This window comes from Neltuma alba, unplaced genomic scaffold, assembly GCF_004799145.2.
Source record: "Neltuma alba isolate B1F8T4 unplaced genomic scaffold, ASM479914v2 tig00010362_pilon, whole genome shotgun sequence".
In the NCBI taxonomy this organism is placed as follows: Eukaryota; Viridiplantae; Streptophyta; class Magnoliopsida; order Fabales; family Fabaceae; genus Neltuma; species Neltuma alba.
In genome coordinates, this window is record NW_021635269.1 from 323,166 (window position 1) to 349,089 (window position 25,924).

The 25,924-nt window shown below is 38.6% G+C and overlaps 1 protein-coding gene across 1 annotated transcript; it reads left to right on the top strand.

Annotated features, from left to right (window-relative positions):
• Window positions 1-3,575: 3,575 nt before the first annotated feature.
• On the top strand, window positions 3,576-3,983 carry LOC114755969 (RNA-binding protein 12-like). Its single transcript, XM_028944877.1, has one exon. The coding sequence runs from the start codon at window positions 3,576-3,578 to the stop codon at window positions 3,981-3,983; it is 408 nt and encodes a 135-aa protein (XP_028800710.1).
• The last annotated feature ends 21,941 nt before the right edge of the window (window positions 3,984-25,924 follow it).

The following is a 25,924-nucleotide window of genomic DNA, read 5'->3' on the forward strand; positions in this document are numbered from 1 at the left end:
TCAGAAACAAAGCCAGATTGGTGGCTAAAGGATATAATCAAGAAGAAGGGATCGATTATGAAGAAACTTATGCTCCAGTAGCTAGATTGGAGGCGATACGGGTACTCTTAGCCTTTGCTTGCATTAAAGATTTCAAACTATATCAAATGGATGTTAAAAGTGCCTTTCTAAACGGATATATTTTAGAAGAAGTTTTTATCGAGCAACCTCCTGGTTTTGAAGATTCAAACTTTCCTGATCACGTTTATAATTGAAAAAGGCTTTGTATGGTTTAAAACAAGCTCCCAGAGCTTGGTATGAACATCTTAGCAATTTTCTGATAGAAAAAGGATTTGAAAGAGGCAAAGTAGATGCTACTCTATTCATTAAAAGAAGTAGGAAAGATCTTTTGATTGTTCAAATTTATGTGGATGATATTATTTTCGGAGCTACTAATGAAGATCTTTGTCAAGAGTTTGCTAAGCTAATGCAGGGAGAATTCGAAATGTCTGTGATGGGAGAGCTGAATTTCTTTCTGGGATTACAAATCAAGCAGAAGAAAAATGGCATATTTATATCCCAGACGAAGTATCTGAAGGAGTTGCTAAAGAAATATGGATTAGAAAATGCCAAAAGTGTAAAAACTCCGATGAGCTCAACCATCTCGCTAGACGCAGATGAAAACAACAAGGACGTGAATCTGATCAAATATAGAGGAATGATTGGTTCATTACTATATCTCACGGCTAGTAGACCAGATATACAATTTAGTGTGGGAATATGCGCAAGATATCAATCAACTCCAAAAGAGTCACACGAAGAAGTCATCAAGAGAATTCTCAGATACCTTGTTGGAAGTCAAAATCTGGGAATCTAGTATCCAAAGAAGGGAGCAGAATACCTAATGGGATACTCAGACGCAGATCATGGAGGATATAAGACAGATAGAAAAAGCACCAGTGGACAATGTCAATTTTTCGGAGGATGCCTTGTCTCGTGGTCAAGCAAAAAGCAGAATACTGTGGCAATCTCCTCAACAGAATCAGAATATGTGGCCACTACAAGTTGTTGTGCTCAGATTCTATGGTTAAAGCAACAACTATAGGATCTAGGAATCAACTTACGAGAAATTCCAATCCTATGTGATAACACGAGTATGATAAGCCTGTCCAAGAATCCAGTCCATCATGCCCGAACTAAGCATATCGATGTTTGACATCATTTCATTCGGGATCATGTTCAAAAGAAAGATGTGAAGGTAGAATTCATCCCCACTGAATATCAAATAGCCAACATCTTCATGAAGCCTCTAGATCAACAGAAGTTCAACTTTTTTCGAAGAGAATTGGGAATGGTAAATCCCAATGAGTTGTAAGAAATCTCACATTATCTCTTAAATTTCAATATTTAAATTTAATGTTTTGATGATTAAATAACTAACTTAAGCATCAGAGTGGATAGAAATTTGTTTTGCAGGAAGCTCTATTTTGTTGAAGAAAAACAGAGGTAAATAGAGTATGGAATGATCGAACAAAAGATCGATAATCATGAAGCCACATAGAAGTAATTTATTGATCATATGATCGATAAATACAGCATGTGTGGAAAATGGAGAGATTTAGAACGATGATTATCGATAAGTTGATCGATAAATGGATTATCGATCAGAACTTCGATCAGGAGCGGTAAGTCTTTTGTGACATATACTCAAATCTTGGTAAGCATTAATTGATAAGTTGATCGATAAATGGATTATCAATCAAATGATCGATAAAAAGACCAGGTACGCATTTCCTCTACTAATTTTATCGATAACATGTTTGATAATTGATTGTTCGATAATGTGATCGATACTTGCCTTCAGTGTTCTTATATGTTCTTCATATTTATCGAACACGTGATCAATCATCTGGTGATCGATAACATGATCGATAATTTTGAATTTTATAACGTTGAAATTTTCAAAAACCCCCGTCAGTTATCAAATCCTAACTCGATCAAAACCGCTCCCCTGCTTCTAGCAACAGTCCAAAAATCACTATTCCATTAAATTTCCAGTCACCCATCCACCCGAATCCCACTCTACCACCTTTTCGACTACCATCAACCTCAAAACATCTACTTCCAACTGATTATTCTCTCTGAATTCTGTCGATTCATCGAAAATGGCACGGGTAAAATAGCCGAATGTGGAAAGGCAAGAAGGCTTAGAGAAGCAAGTCCAATCGAGCGATACTACTCCCTCGGGCACTCGGAAGTGATATAGACCAAAAGTGAGGGAAGAATCATCCAAGAAGAGAGGTGTTTTGAAAATCTGAGAAATTCAGATCGAAGAGCAACCGGTTCCTCTAAGAAAATCTCCCCGGTCCAAATCTAAGCTTCCAATAGTCACTGAGGAATCGAAAACCGAGTCAGATGATGGAGCCTCAATTCAGAAAGCTGTGGAGACCACATTGAGAATTCCCATTCCCAAGCAACTAAGGCAGAAAAATCAGAGAGCTAGTGAATGGATCGCACGGCAAATTCCCTCTGAAGGTATTCCATCTGATTTCTCTGAATTACTAGTTGGAAACCTTGATAAGGAAGTGAATTTGGCTAAGTTTAAGGCTGATTTTGCAAACCGGAGATTTTACCCTGTTGTTTTTGTGGATATAGAGAGCTTAAAGAAAAATACTCAGATTAATTTGGACTTGAGTGATCCCCTGGAATATTATTCAAACTGGCTGATAATTGGTGGAGAATTTTGTCCTGAAGTGATTAAAAGGTTCTATTGTAACATGGAATTAGTAGAAGAATATGATGAGTAGGACAATATGGTAAATGACTATTTAAGGGTCAAACTTAGAGGTAGAACCTTCCACCTTACTGCTGATAAGATTAATGACTTGCTGGGAACTCAAGATTCGGTGAGAGGGGGAGATATGAATGAAACTAAGGCCTATAAGATTTTGATGCAAAGTGATGAGTACCCCGGTGAGCTAAATTTCCCACCTAAACATATGTGTGGTTATTATAGAATAATCCACTATATCTATTCAAGAAGTATGATCAACAAGTCCGGGAGCTTCTCACATTTAACCCAAGATGATTACTTGTTACTAGCCCGAATAATCAGTGGAGAAAGGATTAATATAGGGGCTTTGATCTGTAATGAGATACAGGATTTTGTTCTCAACAAATCCAAGTCTACACTGATCCCCTATCCTCAGTTGGCTACATACATCCTACAGGCAAACAACATTGCCCCCTTTGAGCCTGGAGAGTCCAAGACCAAGGTTCCTGCTTTTGGGATTGCACAGCTACACAAGATGAGGATTCCTCTACTTTTTAGACCATCCTAGAAGGTACCTCAAAAAGACAAGGGGAAGCAACCAGCTGTCAGCACCTCTAGGACTAAGGATGAGGCCGAATCCACTGCAGCTCCTTCTCATGCCCCTAGACCTCCATTCATGGAGAGATCTCTCAGGGAGATGTTTCAGGCCGAGCTTCAAGAGTTTGAGAAGAGAGTTTATGTCACTGCTCGAGAATATGGGGAAGTCTCAGATAGAAAGTTTGAGGGTATTTCCAAAATCCTAGATCTTCACAGATAAGCAATGATGGTTTTGGAAAAGCAGGTGTCTCAGAGATTTGATTATGTTGACAGAGAAATTCAAGAGCTTAAAGGGATGGTAGCCTCTCTCTGTAACAACTTCTCTGCCCCCAGCACTACCTTCAACTTTGAGGACTTACTTCATCATTCCCCATCTCCTCCTCATCATGAGCCTGGACCTTCTACCTCCACTATACCCACTTCTCCATCTGTACCATCTACCTCTCCCACTCCCTCTCCTACTTTGGCCCTGATCACTGTTCCCCAGCCAATTCCCTCCATTCATATTCCATCACTCTCTCCACTTTCTCACCTTCCCCCTCTTCCTATTCCCCTGTCCATTCCACCTGTGTCTACTCTTTCCTTTTCCCCACTTAATGCTGATAAAAAGGGGGAGAAAAATTCTGATGCTTAGAGTCCTTTTTGTGTGTGTTTTTATTGATGTTTAGCTATGTGCTCTGAGTTTACTATGTTTTACTGATGTATCTTTGACAGTTGATTTTACTTCGATCTATCTACAGCTTAATTTTACTGTTTCTGATGTTATTTGATTAATATTCCTTACCTATGTTTTGTCATAATCAAAAAGGGGGAGAATATTAGGTTTAAGGTTTTGATGATAACAAAGTGAGTAATTTGTGATTCAGCAAGTTGATCGATCATTTGATCGATCAAGGTTTTATTGATAAGCTGATAGATAATAACTCTGTCTAATTAAGTAAATTCAGTAGAAACTTTGATCGATAACGTGTTAGATAATGTGTTGATCGATCATTTGATCGATCATTCTTACTTGCACATGAAAATCTAGGACAAATTATCGATCACTTGGTCGATATTCGGAAATACAAAATTAATAGGTGTTTATCGATCACATGATCAATAAACTGGTTGTAACATCCAGACTTTTGGGCCTAGAAGCATCAAAAGTAGCCTGAATTGGATAGGCTACCAGACCCTTTTTGAGCAGAAGTCCCAAAGATGAGAAAGGAAGTCAAAGCAGTTTCAGGGACTAAACTGCAAAGTAAAAGTTTTTCAGGGGCTTCAGTATAATCAAGGTCAGAGACTCCAGTAAAGTCTTGAAGGCCTAGAGAGAGAAAAGAGACTAGATATAGGCTAAAGGTTAAGTTAAAAGCCTCAAAGAGAGGATTATATGAAGTTAAGTCCAAGCAGGGACTAAATTGTAAATTCAAAAAGTTGACCAGCAAGGGCAAAAATGGAAGAGTGTACAGAAAATTCCAAAAAAATCCCAAAAAATGGGAAATAATATTCTAAGACTCATCTATAAAGAGAAAAGATGAAAATACCCCTGAGATAGCTTAAGTGGAATTTATGAGGGTATGGTCAGTAAAAAGTACACTGTTTGAGGTAATTATTTAAAATAGCAAGAGACCTAAAAAATGTACGTAAAAATAAGAATTAATTGGTTGAAAGGTTATACTAATTTATAAAATTAGTCCCGTAACCAAAAGGCCAGTGGAATGACTTTTATAAATTAAAGAGCAGATTATACCGATAAAAGGGTATTTTAGTAAATGATTTTTATACAAGGTTTAGAGGAAGTGTTATGGCCTGAAAAAATTCATAGATACTCTCTAGAATGAAGGGGAATTTATGGAGTAGACAGAAGAATTTGTTGAACCCCGGAAGGCCATAAAGAAAGTCAGAGAAATGTGGGCCAAGTAAAATACGAGGAAACTTAAGGGCTAAGTTTAGATCCGACGGTTATGATCTAATCTTCCTTCTCCTCTATCATTTTTGTGACACGTGGCCTCTTCTAGAAGCATGATGCAAGGATGATGTAATAAGGTGATGCAATGATGATGCAAAAGTCCACTTGAACTTCCAAAATTGCCCTTACTCCTTCTTCTAGCTACCAAGGGCATTTTGGTCCATTCAAGCCAACTTTTTGGCTATAAATAGGCACTCTTCTTCCCCCCAATTTTGCCAAGCTAATGAACACTAGGGGAAACTCTGCTGCCCTTGCATCTAGAGAGAGAAAGAGCTATTTCTAGTGAGAGAAAGTCCACCTAAGTTCAAGCTTCAAGATCAAGGTATGTGGTGGCTGTAGCATCTGATTTAATGCCCATTTCGAATTAGTTACTGTGTGTATCTGATTCTGAAATTTTGTATGCTTAAAGTACACTCTGTAAGATTTAAATCTATGGGTAGAACACTTCATTTGGATATATGTACGATTTATGGTGATTTTTCAAAGTTAGGGTTTGAAATCTGGAAACAGTGTTGAACCTTTGGAAGAGTTTCGAGTTCCGTACAATTCCGGTATTGTTCGGCATAGAATTGGTTCCTAAAACTATTTTTTTAAAATTTAACTTAAGGAGCTTTCAGTGAGACTTGGAAGAACTCAATTTGGATTTTTCTAGATTTAATTATGAAATTTCAAAATTGAGAAAAAATTCTGGAGTTTCTGCGTGAACAGTACCCGCGAGCCAAAATTTCCAGATTTGGTATTCTTGAATCTAAGGCCATCTAAAGTGGTCCTAATTGACAAGAAATGGATCTTAAGGATAGGAAATGATAAGATTTATATTAGAAAAGTTAGAAAGAAAACCCTAAGACTAAGAGAAAGGGTTGAGGTTCAAGAAAGCTAGTCTTGAACTTTATGTAATTTAATAGTCCTAATGGATTGTGTGATCATTATGGTTATGTTTAGGACCTTTAGAACATCCAAGAGGATGTTTGGTGATGTTGGCCGAATACCCACATGGTTGGAAAGTCAAGGGAGTCAAAGGAAAAGTAAGAGGAAAGCTTGAGGTGCAAGGTAGTGAACTTACCCTTTATGTGCTTGACATGGTATGCTCATGTGTTGGTTTGTATTTGTTGTTTGAATGATGTTGTGACATGATGATTGTTACTGAAAATGCTGTTTTTAATATGTTCCCATGGCCATCCATTTTTATACCAAGCATAAAGCATGATGGCATGTCACTAATTAACTTAAGTTTATGAAAAACTACATACCATACACTAGCATCCATCTTGTGCATGTATGTGGTAATGTTTGCTACTAAGATTCCCCCAAATCTCACCCCTTCGTAACCAACCATTTAGGTCAATCAATGATGGGCACTAATGGCATGAGAAGCAAGGAGAAGAAGTGGAGAATTATTGATGCTAATGATTGATACTAATATTCAATGTATAATTCTCCTATGTTATAATTATGTTGTGAATGCCATGTATTTAATTATAAAGCTTATGGCGTGTATAGGAATGTATGAGCATGAATGGGAAAAAGTAAGCCCATGTTAGGTATGCCAAAGAAATAAAAAGAATTAAAGTAAAGAGATGTTAAGGGATAAAACGTAGGTCATGGAGCAGTTACTTTCGAGCTTCAGTTTGACCTATCATATGAATGAGTTAAGCTACGAAAGTTGGTATACTTATAGTGCACATTCCAAGATTTAAAATGAGTAGTGAACCACCTCATTTGGATGTGTATACGAAGAGATATGAATTTTCAAAGTTAAGGTGGAGAATCTGAAAAGTCCAGATTTTACCAAACGAATAGTAATCTTAATCTAATAAACTGTACGTTTTTAGTGAGAGAGAGTTCAGTTGAATATTTTTCCCTTAAAGAGCATTGAAAGAGCTTTCTGTAGAATTTTGGAACACCTCCATACAATTTTTCTAGAATTAGTTATGATTTTTCAAAGTTGGATATGTAATCTGAAAACTGGACAGTGAACAGTAATTTTCCGAAAATTAACGTCCAAATTGAAATTTTTAAGTGTAAGACCATCCAACATGGTCTGGAATAGTTCTAAATGAATGCTAAGGTACTATATAAGTAAGGTGTGACACCGGTTATCGATGAGAAGATAGATAAATGGTAATGTACTTTACTCATTCTATGTTTTGTTTTTATCACCATTTATCGATCACATTATCGATAAGCTATTTATCAACAATATGATCAAACATTGCCTCATAACTCTTTATGCAATAATTTATTTCAGTGGCTTATCGATCGCCTGATCGATAAGAACATTATCGATCACATGATCGATAATCAACATAACTCTGTCTCATCGTGGCTCTTCGATCACTGAATCGATAATCTTATCGATAACCACCCTTCATGTTTACGTTGTTTTCACATAACTTGATCGATAAATCAGCTCTTTTGTTTTAAAAGAAAAGACCTCTTTATCGATAACATTATCGATTAACCTTTTATCGATCATCTATTCGATCAACTTACATAGTCTATGTTTTCACAAAATATACTTTTGTCCACTGTTTATCGATAAGGTTATCCATCATCCATTTATCGATAAAGTATTCGATAATCAGTGTTTCAAAAGTCATTTCTATAACACTCTATTTATCGATAACCTGATCGATCAACAAGTGTTCGATCACTTGTTCGATCATGAAGGCGATTTCAGTTTAAACCTTAAGTCTCCATGTTTCTCAGAATTTATCATATATTTTCTTCTAGCTTTTCTCAGCCTTCATAAGTGTCTTGTTTCACTATTTAAAGAATGTCAAAATCAAAAGCAACCTTGATCTTCATTGTCTATGCATCACAGTATGATATCACTTTTTCCTTTATCGATCACCTGATCGATAAACTAATAATCCATAACTTGATCGATAATCTTAGTTCTCTGGTTCAAAGTCTTCACTCAGAATAATTGATAACCTGATCGATCAAGTAATAATCGAACATCACTTCGATCAAGCACATTCAGTTACTACCCAGTGCATCTGACATTTATTCTAATCATAAGCTATGAATATTTGATTATCAGTTGATCGAATCTACTCTTGATCTTATTCTACGAAGAATAAACTTATTGAATTATTGTATTTTTTGCAGATTACGAAGAAAATCCCAACGGCACTCTAACGGTTGTCCAAGTAGTCTATAACCTACCTTATCAAAAGCATTAATGGCAGAAACCATTGCAACTGGAAAAACACGCAACCGGACTTATAACGGCTAGAAGCTCTTCCGTTTAACGGTTACTAAACGACCTCAACTATAAAAGGCACGAAGAAGCATTAATGAATAGAATTGAATACGTGAGCTAACCTCTGTTGATTTTTACTGTTGCATTCAATACTCTGTTCTTTCATAACTCCAAGCGTCAATGATTATCATTTATTCACTCTGTAAGAGAGTTTATTTACTACTCATTAATCACGTTTGTGTGATACTCAAGGGTGTGGACTCTTGAGTAGGGCTGTAACCTTACAGGAAGTAAGGGGGAGTGATTGAGAGCTTCAATTACTGTACTAAGGCACCAAGAGCCCGATCAATCTTGGAACATAGTGAAATACTCAGAGGTGTTCTGAGGACTGGATGTAGGTCAAGTGGTTGAGACCGAACCAGTATAAATCTTGTGTCTTCCTTTCTACGGTGAAATCACTCTAAACTTACACTCTCTGTTTCCGATAATTCTTTGTTTTAATTTCATAAATTTTCATAACTCACCCAATTCACCCCCTCTTGGGTGAGATTGCCACTAACACAATTACCTCTGAAGTGGTTCCGGTGGTCGTTAAGATTACTGAGCATAAATTAAACTGGACAAATTACCTAGATTGGAGTAAGACTATTCATATCTACTTACAAAGCATTGAGAAGGAGAATCATTTAACTGAAGACCCTTCGACCACTGACTCCCATCAATCATGGTTAAGGGATGATACACGACTCTTCTTATAGATCCGCAACTCCATTGGCAGTGAGATTATTCCTTCTATTACTCACTGTGAATTTGTTAAAGAACTGATGAATTACTTAGAGTTTTTATACTCAGGCAAGGGAAATATCTCTTGTGTTTATGAGGTTTGCAAAGCTTTCTATCGTGCAGAGAAGCAGGATCACCCTTGACGAGAGCCTTTTTGTCGTTCGCTTTGGGGTTCTCAATCAAAAATAAATCCAAGCTATGTAATATAGTGCAAACTCGGGTCGTTTCACGCTTGGGAGCCTTAATTAATTACCTAAGTTAGACTAAATGCCATGCAATGTAATGAAAAGGGGTTTTTGGGTTTTTAACATTTAAACGAATGGTGCCTAAACTAAATGCAATGAAAACAAACCTAAGATACTATGTTTTTAGTGTTTTAAGATAATAATGATGTAATGGAAATGATTGATAGGAAACCTCTTGAAAATGGTTTTGATGGCAATCATAGTTCACTTAAAATATTGGGAGTTTCACAAATCCATTAGGTTTTCTTAATAACAACCTCAATAACTCATTGAGTCCAAAGCTTACATTAATGAACTCATTAATGAAAACTTTGTTAAGCTTCCCTAATGTGTAATTTTGGAATGATCATGCAATTGGCTCAATGTAACACACAATCAACTCAGTATCAAAACATAACCATGCAAGATAGGAGAGAATCATGAGAGTTACAAGAAGCATATATGCAACTACATATATTTAAGCACAAAATTCAACATCAATCAATCCAAATTACAAATGTTAATCATTAACCAATGATTACAGAATTAACCAAAGTGTCTAACTAAGACTTTACAACTCCTAGACCTAAGAAATCATAAACACATAGCTAGAAACTAAAGATTAAAACTAAAACTCCCCTTTGAAGCTTGGAAACTCATGCTACTCCACCATCTTCAAGAGTTGGAAAAGCCTAGCTCATCATAGCCTTGGAATTAGCTCCAACCAGAGTTAAATCTTCAGCCATAACAGTCAGGAGATGAAGGAAATAAAGGTGGATGAAGAAGAAGTGCAGGAAAATGGAAGGTGAAGGAGATGGAGATGGAGGATTAGGGTTTAGTGGGAAAGATGAGAGGAGATGATGATAGAAAACATAGGTGATGGCTGCCTCTTCGTGTATGACCTCACCCATACCCAAAATAGGGTTTCTAACCCGAAAATGACGTGTATGGGTCGGTTCCTGGAGGTGGGTAGGTCAGATTTTTCCGAAATGGTCGGGTTTGAAATGTGCTGATACGAGGGGTTCGCCGCAGTGAACCATGGTAGAGAGCTTTCCTATTTGATGGGCGACATTCGCCGCAGCGAAGGAAGAAGTGTGCCGTGGCGAACTATGGCAGAGGCTCCTCTTTGCATCTTTGTGCCTTGAGTCTTCAATCTTGGCCCCGATCTCAGGTGTCCTACATTGAAAGCCAACAATTTGAAGCATCAATTGTCCTAGAAATCAATTGAATACAATTAATAACCAATTATGACAATTTTATCCTAAAAAAGACACTAACTCAAAGTAAGGACTCTTAATCAAAATTAAGCGCAATTATCATTAAAAAGAGCCAAAACCTATGATAAAAACCCTTAAAATGATATGAAATAACATAGAACAATTGGGTTCAATCAAATTCCCCTACACTTAAACCTTTGTACTCCTGGACAAAGCTCAGAAATAATTCAAAGAGATACCAGCACAAAGAGAAACACTACGATGCTTAAAGATGAAAGCAGAAGATTAGTAAGAAATTCTTACAGAAGTTGACATCAGTAAACAAGGATATGCTAAGAAAATGAGCACATTGGACAATTAACTCAAAATATTGATCAAGAAAGATCTATCTCACGGATAAGTGTTTTACTCTTAACTCACTTGTTTTGGGGTTATTTCACTCCAAGTCTACTCAATCCAATTCCTACCATAGGCTTGTAATAATTCTACCTCTCCACCACAGGAAGCAAACTTTGCAAATCAAGAGGACTTTTAGGGGTTAGAACTTGAATGAAGGCCAAGTGAAATGAATGGAATGAGAATGAAAACGGAAATGAGTACAAGCATGCAAATTATTGAAACAGAATTATCCTAAACAACATAAGCAGAGAAGCTACTTATTTTTATTTTTATTATTTTTATTTCTCTATCTATTTTTCTTTTCCTTTCTCTTTTTTTTTTTGTTTTTTGTTTTTTTTTATTGAAGAAACTTCTCTTCTTCTTCTTTTTTTCTTAATTACAAAATAATTGCATGCATGTACTCAAGATGAAGGTCCAAAGGGGTTTAAAATGGTAAAATGATTGGGTTTGTGTTTGGGAAGTGTGGGTTTGAAAACGAATGCCTCTATCATCTTTACAAAAATTTCATTCACTAAGCTTCGATTAAGAATTAAAACAAGTTCTAGAGAAATATGAAATAAGCGGATTCACTCAATTTAATAACTTTAGGCCCAAAAATCCTTCCAACAAGGCTAAAATCTCAATTAATCAATCTCAAGGGTTAACAACCACATAGTTATAATTTCAAAGCATATCATCATTTACTATCTGTCAAAAATATGAGAATAACTAGCCAAAGTTCAACCCTCATTTAAAAGCATGGAAAGTTTTCTAAAAGCACAAGTAGACTTTGAACTTTCTATCAATTTCAAAAGGATGTAGGAGCATAAAGAATCTCAGCAGGAAAAATTTTTGAAGAACAGTTGAAATTGCAAAGAATCTATTATTTATTAGTATTATAAATTATTTTTTTTGGGTCGCCGCGGTGAAAGCTCACAGAGAGCCAAGTCTGGAGAAGAGGCCTGCTTTGCTGGGTGAAACATGAGTTGGCTGCGGCGAAGTGTGGCCGAGAGCTACATTAACGTGATAAAAGGGGCTTCGCCGCGGCGAAGGCAAATGTTTGCCGTGGTAAAGGGTGGCAGAAAGTGAAATCCTATGCAATTTTCAACTCTTCAGCAAACCAAGTTCAAAGTATTCACAATTCAACCAATTTATCAGTTCAAAAATACCTCAAAATCACATAGATGCATGGATGCATGAGAATTATTTGCTACAATCCACAATAGGTCCCTCCCCCACACTTAAACACAACACTGTCCTCAATGTTTGAACTAGTATAGGCAAACCAATCACAAAGTGAACCGGAAGTTGTGAAGTCCAATTGAAATTGAAGCACAACACATCGAATTCACAAAAAGGAGGGAGAAGGTGAGAGGTTGTATGCAAAACAAAGAGGAAAAGAAAGCAATAGAAGTTAGGACCAAAGTAAGAGTAACAGCAAATTGTAAAGGCCATCAGTAGCCAAAAAGTCAAACAACATCCAATGTAAGATCCAAAAAGTTTAACAAGTGTCCAGCTACACCAACTAAATAGAAATAAAAAGAACAATAAAGAAATCAAAACACAAGCGAAAACCTACTGCTGCGTCCCAGAATCATCTGCCCCAGACCCGGATGGTCCTGCACCAGAAGTGCCTACTCCAGATGTCCCGGCTTTGCTCTGAGGGTCTTCCTCCTTGAGAGGTAGGATGAAGTTCAACCGGTCAGCAATCAGGGCATCCACACGCTGGCGGTAACGTCGGTCTCGATCATACAGAGCATCACGGTCCTTCTGCCTCTTCATCTCGCGGAGGAGGGTGACTCGCAACCGGTGGACATAGTCAGCCAGCTCATCAATATCATCAGCCAAAGTGTCCAAGGTGACAGGTTCAGGAGCTTCTGGATCTGACTGGTCTTCTTGAGCTTTAGGAGCTGGTACACCGGCTGCATGCGCTGTGCCAACATCATACACAGGGTGGATGGGTGGAGGGGGTCCAATGACAGGCTATTTGAGGCGGTCATATCTAAATAAGGGGGCTGGCTCAAAATAGCTGTCATTGTTGTACTTAGGGACATTGGCAGCCCTAAAAAGGTCAGTGACTAGATGGGGAAAAATGATACTGTTGGTGAGTTTGGGGGTGTTGATGGCATCGTTGAGGGATGAGTAGATGGTGTCGGCTACATCGAAGGAGCGGTCAGTCATGAGAAGGTAAACATAAAGAGCTTGGCGCTTTGGAACATTAGCTAGATGGGTGGTGGGTATGAGGTTGTTACAGACAAAATGCAGCCAGGGACGAGCCTCAGGTTGGAACTCTGATCGCTTAAGGTATTGCTCGGAAGTACGTGGGCGATGCCAAGTGGCTCCGTCATGACATAGGGTTTGGACCACATTGTCAAATGTGTAATTGTCTCTGTAGGCCGAATAGCCTGAATGGCGACTAGGGGGAAGGCGGTAATGGAAGCGGATGTTGTCGATGGTGGACAAGGACATTGCGGAAGTCGACTACCAAAGAACTATGGAAACGGGCATAAGTGTAAAAGTGGTGAACAAAAGTGTCATTACCCATGGAACGCTCTTGGACCAAACCGGTCAATTGGGAGGCACGGAGTTGGCGGACAAAAGGATGGTCAGGTGGGTCTAAGGGAAAGGGGCGCTCCTTAAGAAGGGGTCTTTGGTCAATCTTTCGGTATAGCTCCTTGAAGGTGTATTCATCCCTCGAATCAGACTCAGACACAGGGGCAGGGTTCTTAGTGCGAGGCATAGTCTGAACACAAGAAGTAACACACATACTAAACAAAAACTACACAAAGAACAACTAACACTACCCAGGAAAACCAAAATCACAACCTAGACAGTAGCAAATGGCTATATAATGATTCATAGGTTTTCAGTTGATCAAAAGCTTTTAGAATTAAGTAAAGGGAGTAAAGAAAAAGACAATGTACTATGAATCCTTAGATAACCTAAAGGCTACGTAACTACAATTTGACATTAAAATAACCCAACCCAAACAACACAATACCAGAACAAACAAGCAAATTAACTACTAAACAAAATTAAACTAAAGGAAAGAACAAAGGAAGAGAGAAAACATACCACAAGAGAGGGGGAGCGATCACCAGTGCCGACTAAGAGCAGAGAAAGAGGGAGAGGGAACGGGAAAATGGAAGAGATAAGGGAGAAGAGGAGAGAGGGGGAAGGTGACTAAGAGGGATAAAGAGAGGGAGGGAAGCCGATGGTTATGGAGATGGAAGGCAGAGGGAGTTCACCATCTGCGGGTGCTGAATGGGAGAAGACGAAGAGGGACGGTTTCTGAAGAAGAGAGGGGCCGACGGTTTTGGAAAATTGAATGGGTAATGGGGTATAATAGAGTGGGGAGGGGAAAAGACTGAAAAGGGGTTAAGATAAAAGAGTGGGTGAGTCAGAATGGGGGGCAAAAAGGACACTTCACGTGAAAAAATAGGGAAAAATGAAACCGTCCAACGCTGAAACGGCAGGTTCGCAGCGGCCAAGAATAGGTTCACTGCGGCAAACCATGCCCGAGGTGAAAACAAAGGGAGAAGAGAAGGGTTTCGCTGTGGCGAAGGTGAACGTTTGCTGTGGCCAAACCATCCCGAGACGAGAACGAAGGAAAAGAAGGAAGTTCGCCACGGTGAAACCTTCCCGAGAGCAACACACAGAGATTGGCGACCTTCGCCACGGCGAAGGCTAGGGTTTGCCGTGGTGAAGTGTCACAGAGAGCATAGAATAATACATAAAACACCCAAACAACAGAGAAACACAACACCAAACAACAGATGTAGCTTACTTCAAAAACTTTAAAGTGCATCAAAAGAGATCAGAAGGTGCTCAATAAGTCCATGATTAAGTAGTGTACCACAGACGAACTTTCTTAATCAATTTGAATCATAAAATTCATTACAAGCATCAAATCATCAAGCGCAAAATAAGATAGGATAGAGATCAAAACTTGCAGGGGGTCTTATTGAATTCAAACAACAACTACACTACTATCCTACTGAAAAGGGTTTCTCCCCCACACTCATTCAACATACAATGCACAAAACATAGCAAGGTCAATAATTAAACAAAAGCATGTAAATGAGTGAAGGAAAGAAACGACCAGGGAGTTAAGGAGGCTTTTGATTCTCATGGTACAGCTTCAGTAGATGGCCATTAACTTTGAATCTGGCCCCAGTCTTCTCATGTAGTAGCTCCACTATACCGAAATTGTGTGCTTTCGTGACTGTGTATGGCCCATCCCATCTGGTGTTGAATTTTCCTTGCTTGAAAGTAAACCGAGCCTTATACAACAGCACTTTATCACCTTCCTTAAAGTTCTTTGTCAAGATACCCCGATCATGCACAAATTTTGTCTTTTCTTTGTAGAGTCTGGAGTTCTCATAAGCTTCAAGTCTGATCTCCTCCAACTCTTGCAATTGTAGCTTCCTTTCCATGCCAGAGGACTCTACATTCATGTTGCACTGCTTGACTGCCCAATATGCTTTGTGTTCCAGCTCCACTGGCAAGTGACATGGCTTTCCATAAACTAGACGGTAGGGAGACATGCCAATAGGTGATTTGTATGCAGTCCGGTAAGCCCATAATGCTTCTTCTAAACGTGAGCTCCAGTCCTTCTTGGATGGTTTGACCATTTTCTCCAAAATATGCTTCACTTCCCTATTAGATATTTCAGCTTGACCATTAGTTTGGGGGTGATAGGCAGTAGAGATTTTATGAGTGATACCAAGCATAGCACCCACTGCACAATTAGAAGCATCACATGAGAGTTCAAAATGTAAATTCCAGTTGGGTGCAGTCAAAATAGGAGGTGAAACAAGCATAGACTTGAGACTATCAAAGGCATGTCTACATTTTTCATCAAAATTAAATTCAACGTCCTTTTTAAGTAGAGTAGAAAGGGGCAAGGCAACTTTACTAAAATCTTTAATAAAGCGCCTATAAAACCCTGTATGCCCAAGAAAAGATCTCAAGTCTTTCAGACAAGTGGGATAAGGCAAAGATGATATAACTTCAATTTTAGCTTTATCAACCTCAATCCCCTTACTTGAGATGAGGTGACCTAACACTATGCCACTGCCTACAATGAAATGACATTTCTCAAAGTTCAAAACAAGATTTTTGGCTATATATCTCTCTAGAGCTTGCCTTAGGCTATTCAGGCACTGATCAAAGCTCTCCCCATAAACCGTAAAATCATCCATGAAGACCTCCATATTGTGCTATAAGAGATCACTAAAAATCACCATCATGCACCTTTGAAAGGTGCCTGGAGCATTACATAACCCAAATGGCATCCTTCGATAAGCAAAGTACCAAAGGGGCATGTGAAGGTGGTCTTATCCTGATCCTCGGGGGCTATGGGTACCTGAAAATAGCTGGAAAAGCCATCTAAAAAGCAGTAATGTGATTTACCAGCTAGTCTCTCCAACATTTGGTCAATGAAGGGTATAGGAAAGTGATCCTTACGTGTTGCATCATTAAGGGAGTGTTTGGATAAAACCAAACCATGGTTTGGAGAATAGCTTCTGGAGAATAGATTCTGAGGAGAATAGATTTTGTGAAAAAGTGATTCTGAGAAGTGAGAGTGTTTGGATAGTTATTACCAGAAGTACTTTTTATATGTGCAAATTACTAAAAAGGGTATAAGTTAATATGATAATTACATAAAATATAGATTTTATAATATATTTTAATTTGAAGGAACAAAATTGTTAATAATATATTTTTTTACCAACATAATTAATAAATAATTAACATGTGTATATATATTTATAAAATATAAGATTAAAAATGTTTCTGGAAAAAATAAATATTTTTTACCAACAGAAAAATATTATTTTATTTTAAAGATTATAAATATGAAATATCATGATATTTTTTGACAAAATAAATAAGCACACATTAAAACAATTTATTACTTATTATAGTAATTATCTTTTCCGCTTTATGATTCTTTCAGGCTCACTCTCTTGCTGCGTCAGGACCAAATGACCGTAAACCATTTCTCCACGCCAACAACGCAAGCGAGTCAAGGGGCATTTTTTGTCCAAATAATTTCTGACAACCCAACAGCGAAAGCTTCAGCACCAGAAGCAAGATAATTTTGCTTTCCACAGAACCAAGGTTTTAGAGGTTAAAACCATGGTTTCAGATGAAACCATGGTTTCAAAATATTGGAGGCTGTTTGGGTAGCATTTTCCCCAAACCATGGTTTGGGGTGCTACCCAAACAGACCCTAAGTCTCCTATAATCTATGCACACACGCCATGAGTTTTGAATCCTTATAGGAATTAATTCATCCCTTTCATTCCTTATTACTGTTACCCCCCGCTCTTCTTTGGCACAACATGCACCGGACTGACCCACTCACTATCAGAAATTGGATATATTATCCCAGCACTCAACAATTTAGTAATTTCTTTCTTAACTACATCTAATATGAGAGGGTTCAATCGTCTTTAGGGTTGTCTCACTGGTTTTGATTCCTCACTCAGTAAAATTCTATGTGTACACACAGCAGGACTAATTCGAGGTATATCTGCTAGTGTCCAACCTATTGCCCTTCTATGCTCCCTTAAAATAGATAAGAGTCTCTCTTCCTCACTCTCAGACAGTGAGTTAGCAATTATAACAGGTAGTTGTTCATTAGACTCAAGGAAAGCATATTTCAAAGTAGGAGGTAAGGGTTTCAAATCAAGTGTAGGTGGTTACACAATAGAAGGAATCAATTTATGAATTTCAAGAGAGAACAGATTACTCCCCTTTCCTTCAACCAGTGATAAATCCTCAGCCTTGTAGTTAACTTTCTCTCCAAGCATTGAACCAACTTCTAGTTGATCTATAGCAACTGCCTTAGAGGGATTCTTCTCCATGACTTCTTCCTCCATATCTGAAACAACAAAAGGAAACCTTTCCCCAAGGGAATCATCACTGATAATAGAGGAATCACTATCTACTTTGGAGTCAAGGGAGGAAACAGAAAATGTGTGTGGGATAGAAAGCATGCAATTAACCACAGTATAATCAAGACATGTAACATCACCACCACATGAGCAAGTAGAAGGTGTAGAGTAAAGAGATGAAAAGGAAGAAATGGATTCATTCTCATCAATAGATTCATCAGTGTAAATATCAGAATAGAAAGAGTCATTTTGCAATTCAACTTCAAAACAAGCATCCTCAACAGCAATGTCTATCATGTTAACCCTCAAAAGTGAATAGTCCTTATAAGGATGTTTCATTACTTCATACATGTTAAAAGAAACTTTATTATCACCCACCTCCATAGTTATAGTGCCCTCTTTCATGCTAATCATGGTATTAGCAGTCCTTAAGAAAGGTCGACCAAGGATGAGTATAGTGTCATTTACAAGTTCAGAAGACATGTCAAGCACATAAAAATCAGCAGGAAAAACCAATCCCTTAACTTGGACTAAAATGTCTTCAAGAATGCCCTCAGGATACCTAATAGTTCTATCAGCTAATTGGAGCACAACAGTAGTAGACTTAAGAGTCTTGACTCCTAGAGAGGTGTATACGGACTTAGGCATGACATTAATGGCTGCACCTAGATCTAACAGGGCTCCCCCTATAGTAACCTTTCCTATGGTGCAAGGGATAGTGAAAGATCTAGGGTCTTGACACTTTACAGGAATTTGGGGTTTAAACAATGCAGACATATTAGAGGGTAATTGGACTCTTTCATTAGGTTTAAATCTCCTCTTTTGAGTGCATAATTCTTTTAAGATCTTAGCATACTTAGGAATCTTTTTAATCAGGTCAAGCAAGGGTATATTCACTTATACTTTCCTAAATGTCTCGAGCAACTCATGATCTTGCCCCTCCTTACCCATTTTCACATTTTTCAAATAAGCATTAGGGTAAGGTAGTTCATTGATGTTTACCTCCTTACCTTCCTTGCTTGAGGCTCTATGATTGCTTGGCTCAGATTCCACAGCTTTACCCTTGCCATCATATTCTTTTGAGGCTTCTTTCAGCTTTAGCCTCTTCTTCTTGGAGCTTTCAGAATGCTTCACTTTTGAAGGTGCTTGTGGCAGCTCATCACACAAGATTTCCTCATCTATAACTTCATCCTCCTCTTCTCTAAAATTCACTTGCTTCCCACTCCTAAGGGTAATAGCATTCAAGCCCTTAGGATTGATAACAGTGTTGGAGGGGATTGCACCACTGCTCCTTGCTTGTTGCTCACTCATGTTATTGGACAACTGAGTTATATAGGAGTTGATGTTTTCAGATTTAGTCTCCCATTGCTCCATCCTTTTTTCCAAAGCACTAAATCTAGCATCATTCTTGGATGAGTCTTGTTGAATTAGTGAAGCTAAGGAGTTGAACTGAGTAGCGTTAGCAGCCCTTTCTACCTTCATTAAGGCCATCATATTTTGTAGGAGTTGATTGGTTTCATCCTTAGGTGGGACAGTTAGGGCTTGAGATTGGTTTTGGAACTGGTTTGAAGATGGACCAGCTCCTCTACTCTTCTGAAATCTATTTAGAGGTCTACTATCATCATTCCTCCAGCCCAATCGAGGGTTTACCTTCCATCCCTCGTAAGTGTTAGAGTACGGGTCCCACTTTTGATTTGGACGACCTTGGAAGACTGCAGACACTTCCTCATAGCGGTCTGGACAAACGCTAGAAATATGCATGACTGATCCACATGTTTCACAACTAGGCGCTTGACGAGAGCCTTTTTGTCGTTCGCCTTGGGGTTCTCAATCAAAAATAAATCCAAGCTATAAAGTATAGTGCAAACTCAAGTCGTTTCACTTTTGGGAGCCTTTATTAATTACCTAAGCTAGACTAAATGCCATGTAATGCAATGAAATGGGGTTTTGGGTTTTTAACATTTAAATGAATGGTGCCTAAACTAAATGCAATGAAAATAAACCTAAGATACTATATTTTTGGGGTTTTAAGATAATAATGATGGAATGGAAATGAATGATAGGAAATCTCTTGAAAATGGTTTTGATGGCAATCATAGTTCACTTAAGATACTGGGAGTTTCACAAATCCATTAGGTTTTCTTAATAACAACCTCAGTAACTCATTGAGTCCAAAGCTTACATTAATGAACTCATTAATGAAAACTTTGTTAAGCTTCCCTAATGTGTAATTTTGGAATGATCATGCAATTGGCTCAATGTAACACACAATCAACTCAGTATCAAAACATAACCATGCAAGATAGGAGAGAATCATGAGAGTTACAAGAAGCATATATGCAACTACATATATTTAAGCTCAAAATTCAACATCAATCAATCCAAATTACAAATGTTAATCATTAACCAATGATTATAGAATTAACCACAGTGTCTAACTAAGACTTTACAACTCCTAGACCTAGGAAATCATAAACACATAGCTAGAAACTAAAGATTAAAACTAAAACTCCCCTTTGAAGCTTGGAAACTCATGCTACTCCACCATCTTCAAGAGTTGATAAACCCTAGCTCACCATAGCCTTAGAATCAGCTCTAACCAGAGTTAAATCTTCAGCCATAGCAGTAAGGAGATGAAGGAAATGAGGTGGGATGAAGAAAGGGTGCAGGAAATGGAAGGGGAAGAAGATGGAGATGGAGAGGAAAGAGGATGGAAGAATAGAGGTGTTGGAGCTGATAGAATAGAGTGATTGGTCGAAAATAGGGTTTCTAAGGGTTTTAGGGGTCCATCTGGGTCGGATCATATGAGTAGAAGGTCCATTTTTGCGTTCTGGATCCGAATCTGACGTTACTGATACGAGAGAGTTTGCTGCGGTGAACTCAAAAGTTTGCTGTGGCGAACTATTCCAGAGAAGAAATGTAGTGAGATTTTGAGAGTTTGCCGCGGCGAACTCAAAAGTTTGCCCTGGCGAACTATTCCAGAATAGCCACTGATGCACATTTTCAAACTTTTTGCCACAACACAACATTTTCTTAGAAACTCTCATGTTGTGTAATGCTTTGATCTTCAATCTTGGCTCTAATTCTCAAGTGTCCTACAATAAAAAGCAACAATTTGAAGCATCAATTGTCCTAGAAATCAATTAAATACAATTAATAACCAATTATGAGAATTTTACCCTAAAAAAGACACTAACTCAAAATAAGGACTCTAAATCTAAATTAAGCACAATTATCATCAAAAGGAGCCAACATATATGATAAATACCCTTAAAATGATATGAAATAACATAGAATAATTGGGTTCAATCAGCGCTGTAATGTCCATAGGAGCGGATGGGCAATGCACACTCATATTCTTTAATTCAGCAGTGATCAAAGACAATTGAGATGTTACTTTGCTTCCCAAAGAGTCTACTTTCGATTCTAAAGCATCCATTCTCCTACTGTGCACCGAAGCAGCTCCCACCTCATGCACTCCTCTAGTATCTGTCACACTGTATTGTTGATGATTTAGGGCCATCTTCTTAATCAAATCCCAAGCCTCCTCAGCAGTGGAGTCTATAAAAGACCCTCCTGATGCAGCATCCAACATACCCTTTTCTTGGTTCTTCAACCCATCATAGAAGTACTGCACTAGTTGCTCATCTGGAATTTGATGATGTGGGCATCTTGAAAGCATATCCTGACATCTATTCCAATAATCATAGAGAGATTCATCATAGTCTTGCTTAGCAGAATAAATCTCCTTCCTCATTGATGAAGTACGAGAAGCCGGAAAGTATTTCTCCAGAAATGCCTTCCTTAAGTTCCCCCAACTGTGGTATACATCAGCTACATGTCTTGGGAGGCTAATGTACCATTCCCTAGCTTTTCCTTCTAAGGATAGATGAAAAACCTTCCATAGTACTTGGTCCAATGATGCTCCCACAGGCTTCATACTCTAACAAATCATGGAAAGAGATTGCAGATGGAGGTATGGGTCTTCTCCTGTCAAGCCATGAAATTTGGGAAGAGAGTTAATCAATAAACCTTTAATCTCAAAGTTAACTTCAAAATTTGGACTAGTCGCAGTAAAAGGATCAAAATTTACATCAGAAGTTGTGGCTTCCCTAATTGTTCTTCTCCTAGGGTGTCCAGTATTTTCTCCTACTCTCTCTTGTTCACCATTACCACCATTCCTCACTTGATTAGCATTCAGGTTAGGATTAGGTTGGTTTTGTGGTAATTCAGCCATTATCTCTTGGTCAGTAGGCTCACTCTCACTACTAGATAGGCTAGATTCCACAGAAATATTCTCTTGCTCAATCACCAACTCACTTGTCCCCTCAATTCTTTTCTCTCTTCTTATCTCTCTGAGTCTTCTCTCAATCTCAGGGTTAAAGGGTACAAGTTTTGTTTTCTGTGGCATGCAAGATAAAAGTCACAAGAGAAAGGCAAACAAAATTGACTTGCAGCACACAAAGTCAACTAAAAGCATGCAATGTGATAAATGCAAGTGTATGGGTGAGTATGAGTATGTATGCACAGAAAAAGAAGCAAAAAGTGTAAGTTTCAAAATTTTCTAGAACAGTTCGCTGCGGCGAAAGCAGAGGTTGGCCGCGGCGAAAGGTGACAGAGGCGTCCAGATAGCTGAGTGAAGGGAGTTTGCCGCGGCGAAGGTATCCCGAGAGGAATCCTTTGGTTTTTCAGAAAGTTTGCCGCGGTGAAAGGTCAGGTTGCCTGCGGCGAACTGTCACAGAAAGCTTATCAGATACTGGACTCCACTAATGCAACGTGAGAAATGCTGAAAATCAAGAAAATCAGTATATTTGTTTGTATTTCTAAAAATTTTGATGCTATGCAAGATGAAAACCTATACTATGAACAAATATGCAATTAAACTACCTAAGATGCAACCCAAAAAGATCAAAACTTCAATTGACAACCAACTAACACTAGCTAACCTAGAGAACCAATTTCTTGGCTCACCTTCGCAACGGTGCCACTTGACGAGAGCCTTTTTGTCATTCGCTTTGGGGTTCTCAATCAAAAATAAATCCAAGCTATGCAGTATAGTGCAAACTCGAGTCGTTTCACGCTTGGGAGCCTTAATTAATTACCTAAGTTGGACTAAATGCCATGCAATGTAATGAAAAGGGGTTTTTGGGTTTTTAACATTTAAACGAATGGTGCCTAAACTGAATGCAATGAAAACAAACCTAAGATACTATGTTTTTAGTGTTTTAAGATAATAATGATGTAATGGAAATGATTGATAGGAAACCTCTTGAAAATGGTTTTGATGGCAATCATAGTTCACTTAAAATATTGGGAGTTTCACAAATCCATTAGGTTTTCTTAATAACAACCTCAATAACTCATTGAATCCAAAGCTTACATTAATGAACTCATTAATGAAAACTTTGTTAAGCTTCCCTAATGTGTAATTTTGGAATGATCATGCAATTGGCTCAATGTAACACACAATCAACTCAGTATCAAAACATAACCATGCAAGATAGGAGAGAATCATGAGAGTTACAAGAAGCATATATGCAACTACATATATTTAAGCACAAAATTCAACATCAATCAATCCAAATTACAAATGTTAATCATTAACCAATGATTACAGAATTAACCAAAGTGTCTAACTAAGACTTTACAACTCCTAGACCTAAGAAATCATAAACACATAGCTAGAAACTAAAGATTAAAACTAAAACTCCCCTTTGAAGCTTGGAAACTCATGCTACTCCACCATCTTCAAGAGTTGGAAAAGCCTAGCTCATCACGGGGCCATTACTCTCTCCCCCAAAAGTGCACTCAAAGGGGTGTGCAGCGCACCCGCTTATATGCCCAGCAACCGCCCCAAGTCCCTCCGATGTGGGACTGTCACAGCTCCCACGGCCAATCCGCGACGTCCCGACGCGGCTGGCCCACCTGAGGGGCCCCCTCTCCGGGCAAACCCGGGGCTGGCTCTGATACCACTCATCACGGGGCCATTACTCTCTCCCCCAAAAGTGCACTCAAAGGGGTGTGCAGCGCACCCGCTTATATGCCCAGCAACCGCCCCAAGTCCCTCCGATGTGGGACTGTCACAGCCTTGGAATTAGCTCCAACCAGAGTTAAATCTTCAGCCATAACAGTCAGGAGATGAAGGAAATGAAGGTGGATGAAGAAGAAGTGCAGGAAAATGGAAGGTGAAGGAGATGGAGATGGAGGATTAGGGTTTAGTGGGAAAGATGAGAGGAGATGATGATAGAAAACATAGGTGATGGCTGCCTCTTCGTGAATGACCTCACCCATACCCAAAATAGGGTTTCTAACCCGAAAATGACGTGTATGGGTCGGTTCCTGGAGGTAGGTAGGTCAGATTTTCCCGAAATGATCGGGTCTGAAATGTGCTGATACGAGGGGTTCGCCGCGGTGAACCATGGTAGAGAGCTTTCCTATTTGATGGGCGACGTTTACCGCAACAAAGGAAGAAGTGTGCCGCGGTGAACTATAGCAGAGGCTCCTCTTTGCATCTTTGTGCCTTGAGTCTTCAATCTTGGCCCCGATCTCAGGTGTCCTACATTGAAAAGCAACAATTTGAAGCATCAATTGTCCTAGAAATCAATTAAATACAATTAATAACCAATTATGACAATTTTACCCTCAAAAAGACACTAACTCAAAGTAAGGACTCTTAATCAAAATTAAGCGCAATTGTCATTAAAAAGAGCCAAAACCTATGATAAAAACCCTTAAAATGATATGAAATAACATAGAACAATTGGGTTCAATCAACCCTCTCAAAACCTACTTCACGGACTTTAAACGAATGTATGAAGAATTGAATGTTCTAATGCCCCTCACTACTAATTTGAAAGTTCAACAGGCCCAACAGGAGCACATGGCCATCATGAGTTTTCTCACGGGTCTTCCGTCTGAATATGAGATTGTTTGATCCCAAATTCTATTCGGATCTGAAATTCCTACCCTTCAGGAGGTGTTCTCTCATGTGATAAGGACTGAGAATCTTTCATCACTAGTTACAAATGCTCCTGTCAGTGCTTTAATTAGTTGGGGACAAAATGAGAATCATAGGACAACTAACCGTGGCAGTTCTAAGCAAGGGGGAACCCCTCCAGATTCAAATGGGGTGATATGTTACTACTGTAAGGAATCAGGCCATACGAAACGTACTTGTCGTAAGCTGCAAAACAAACAACAACATAATAACTCTGCACATGTGGCAACACTAGCTGATGATAAGGTCACAATCTCTGCTGTTGAATATGCTCAATTAAAATCTCTCACACTATCCGCGAGTGCTCTTTCTACTACAGGTAATCAAGCTATTGCTCTTATCTCTTCTTCCTCTAAATGGACCATAGATTCTGGTGCTACTAACCACATGATAGGTAACCGCCATCTCTTCTCCACTTATAATTCTTACACCAATCCTTCAACTATCACTATTGCCAATGGCTCCCATTCCCAGGTCCTCAGATCAGGCACTGTTAAACCTACCCCCTATTCATTTATCATCTATGCTAGATATACCTGATCTTGTATTTAATCTGCTTTCCCCTAGTAAACTTGCTCGTCAACTAAACTGTTGGGTCTCACTCTTTCTTGATTATTGCTTGATATAGGATCTTTTAATGAAGAAGATTATTGGTAGGGGCTATGAATCTGGTGGATATTATTTCCTTGACGAGCAAGGGTCTCGTGCTGTGGCTTGTGCTAGTGGTCTCACTCCTTTTGAAGCACATTGTCGTTTGGGTCATTTGTCTTTGTCTTCTTTAAAAAGGGTTTATCCTCATTTTCAACATTTGTCATCTTTAGATTGTGAGTCGTGTTAGTTTGCTAAACATCATCGTCTTCCTTTAGTTTCTTGAGTCAATAAACAGGCTTCGTCCCCTTTTGAGCTAGTTCA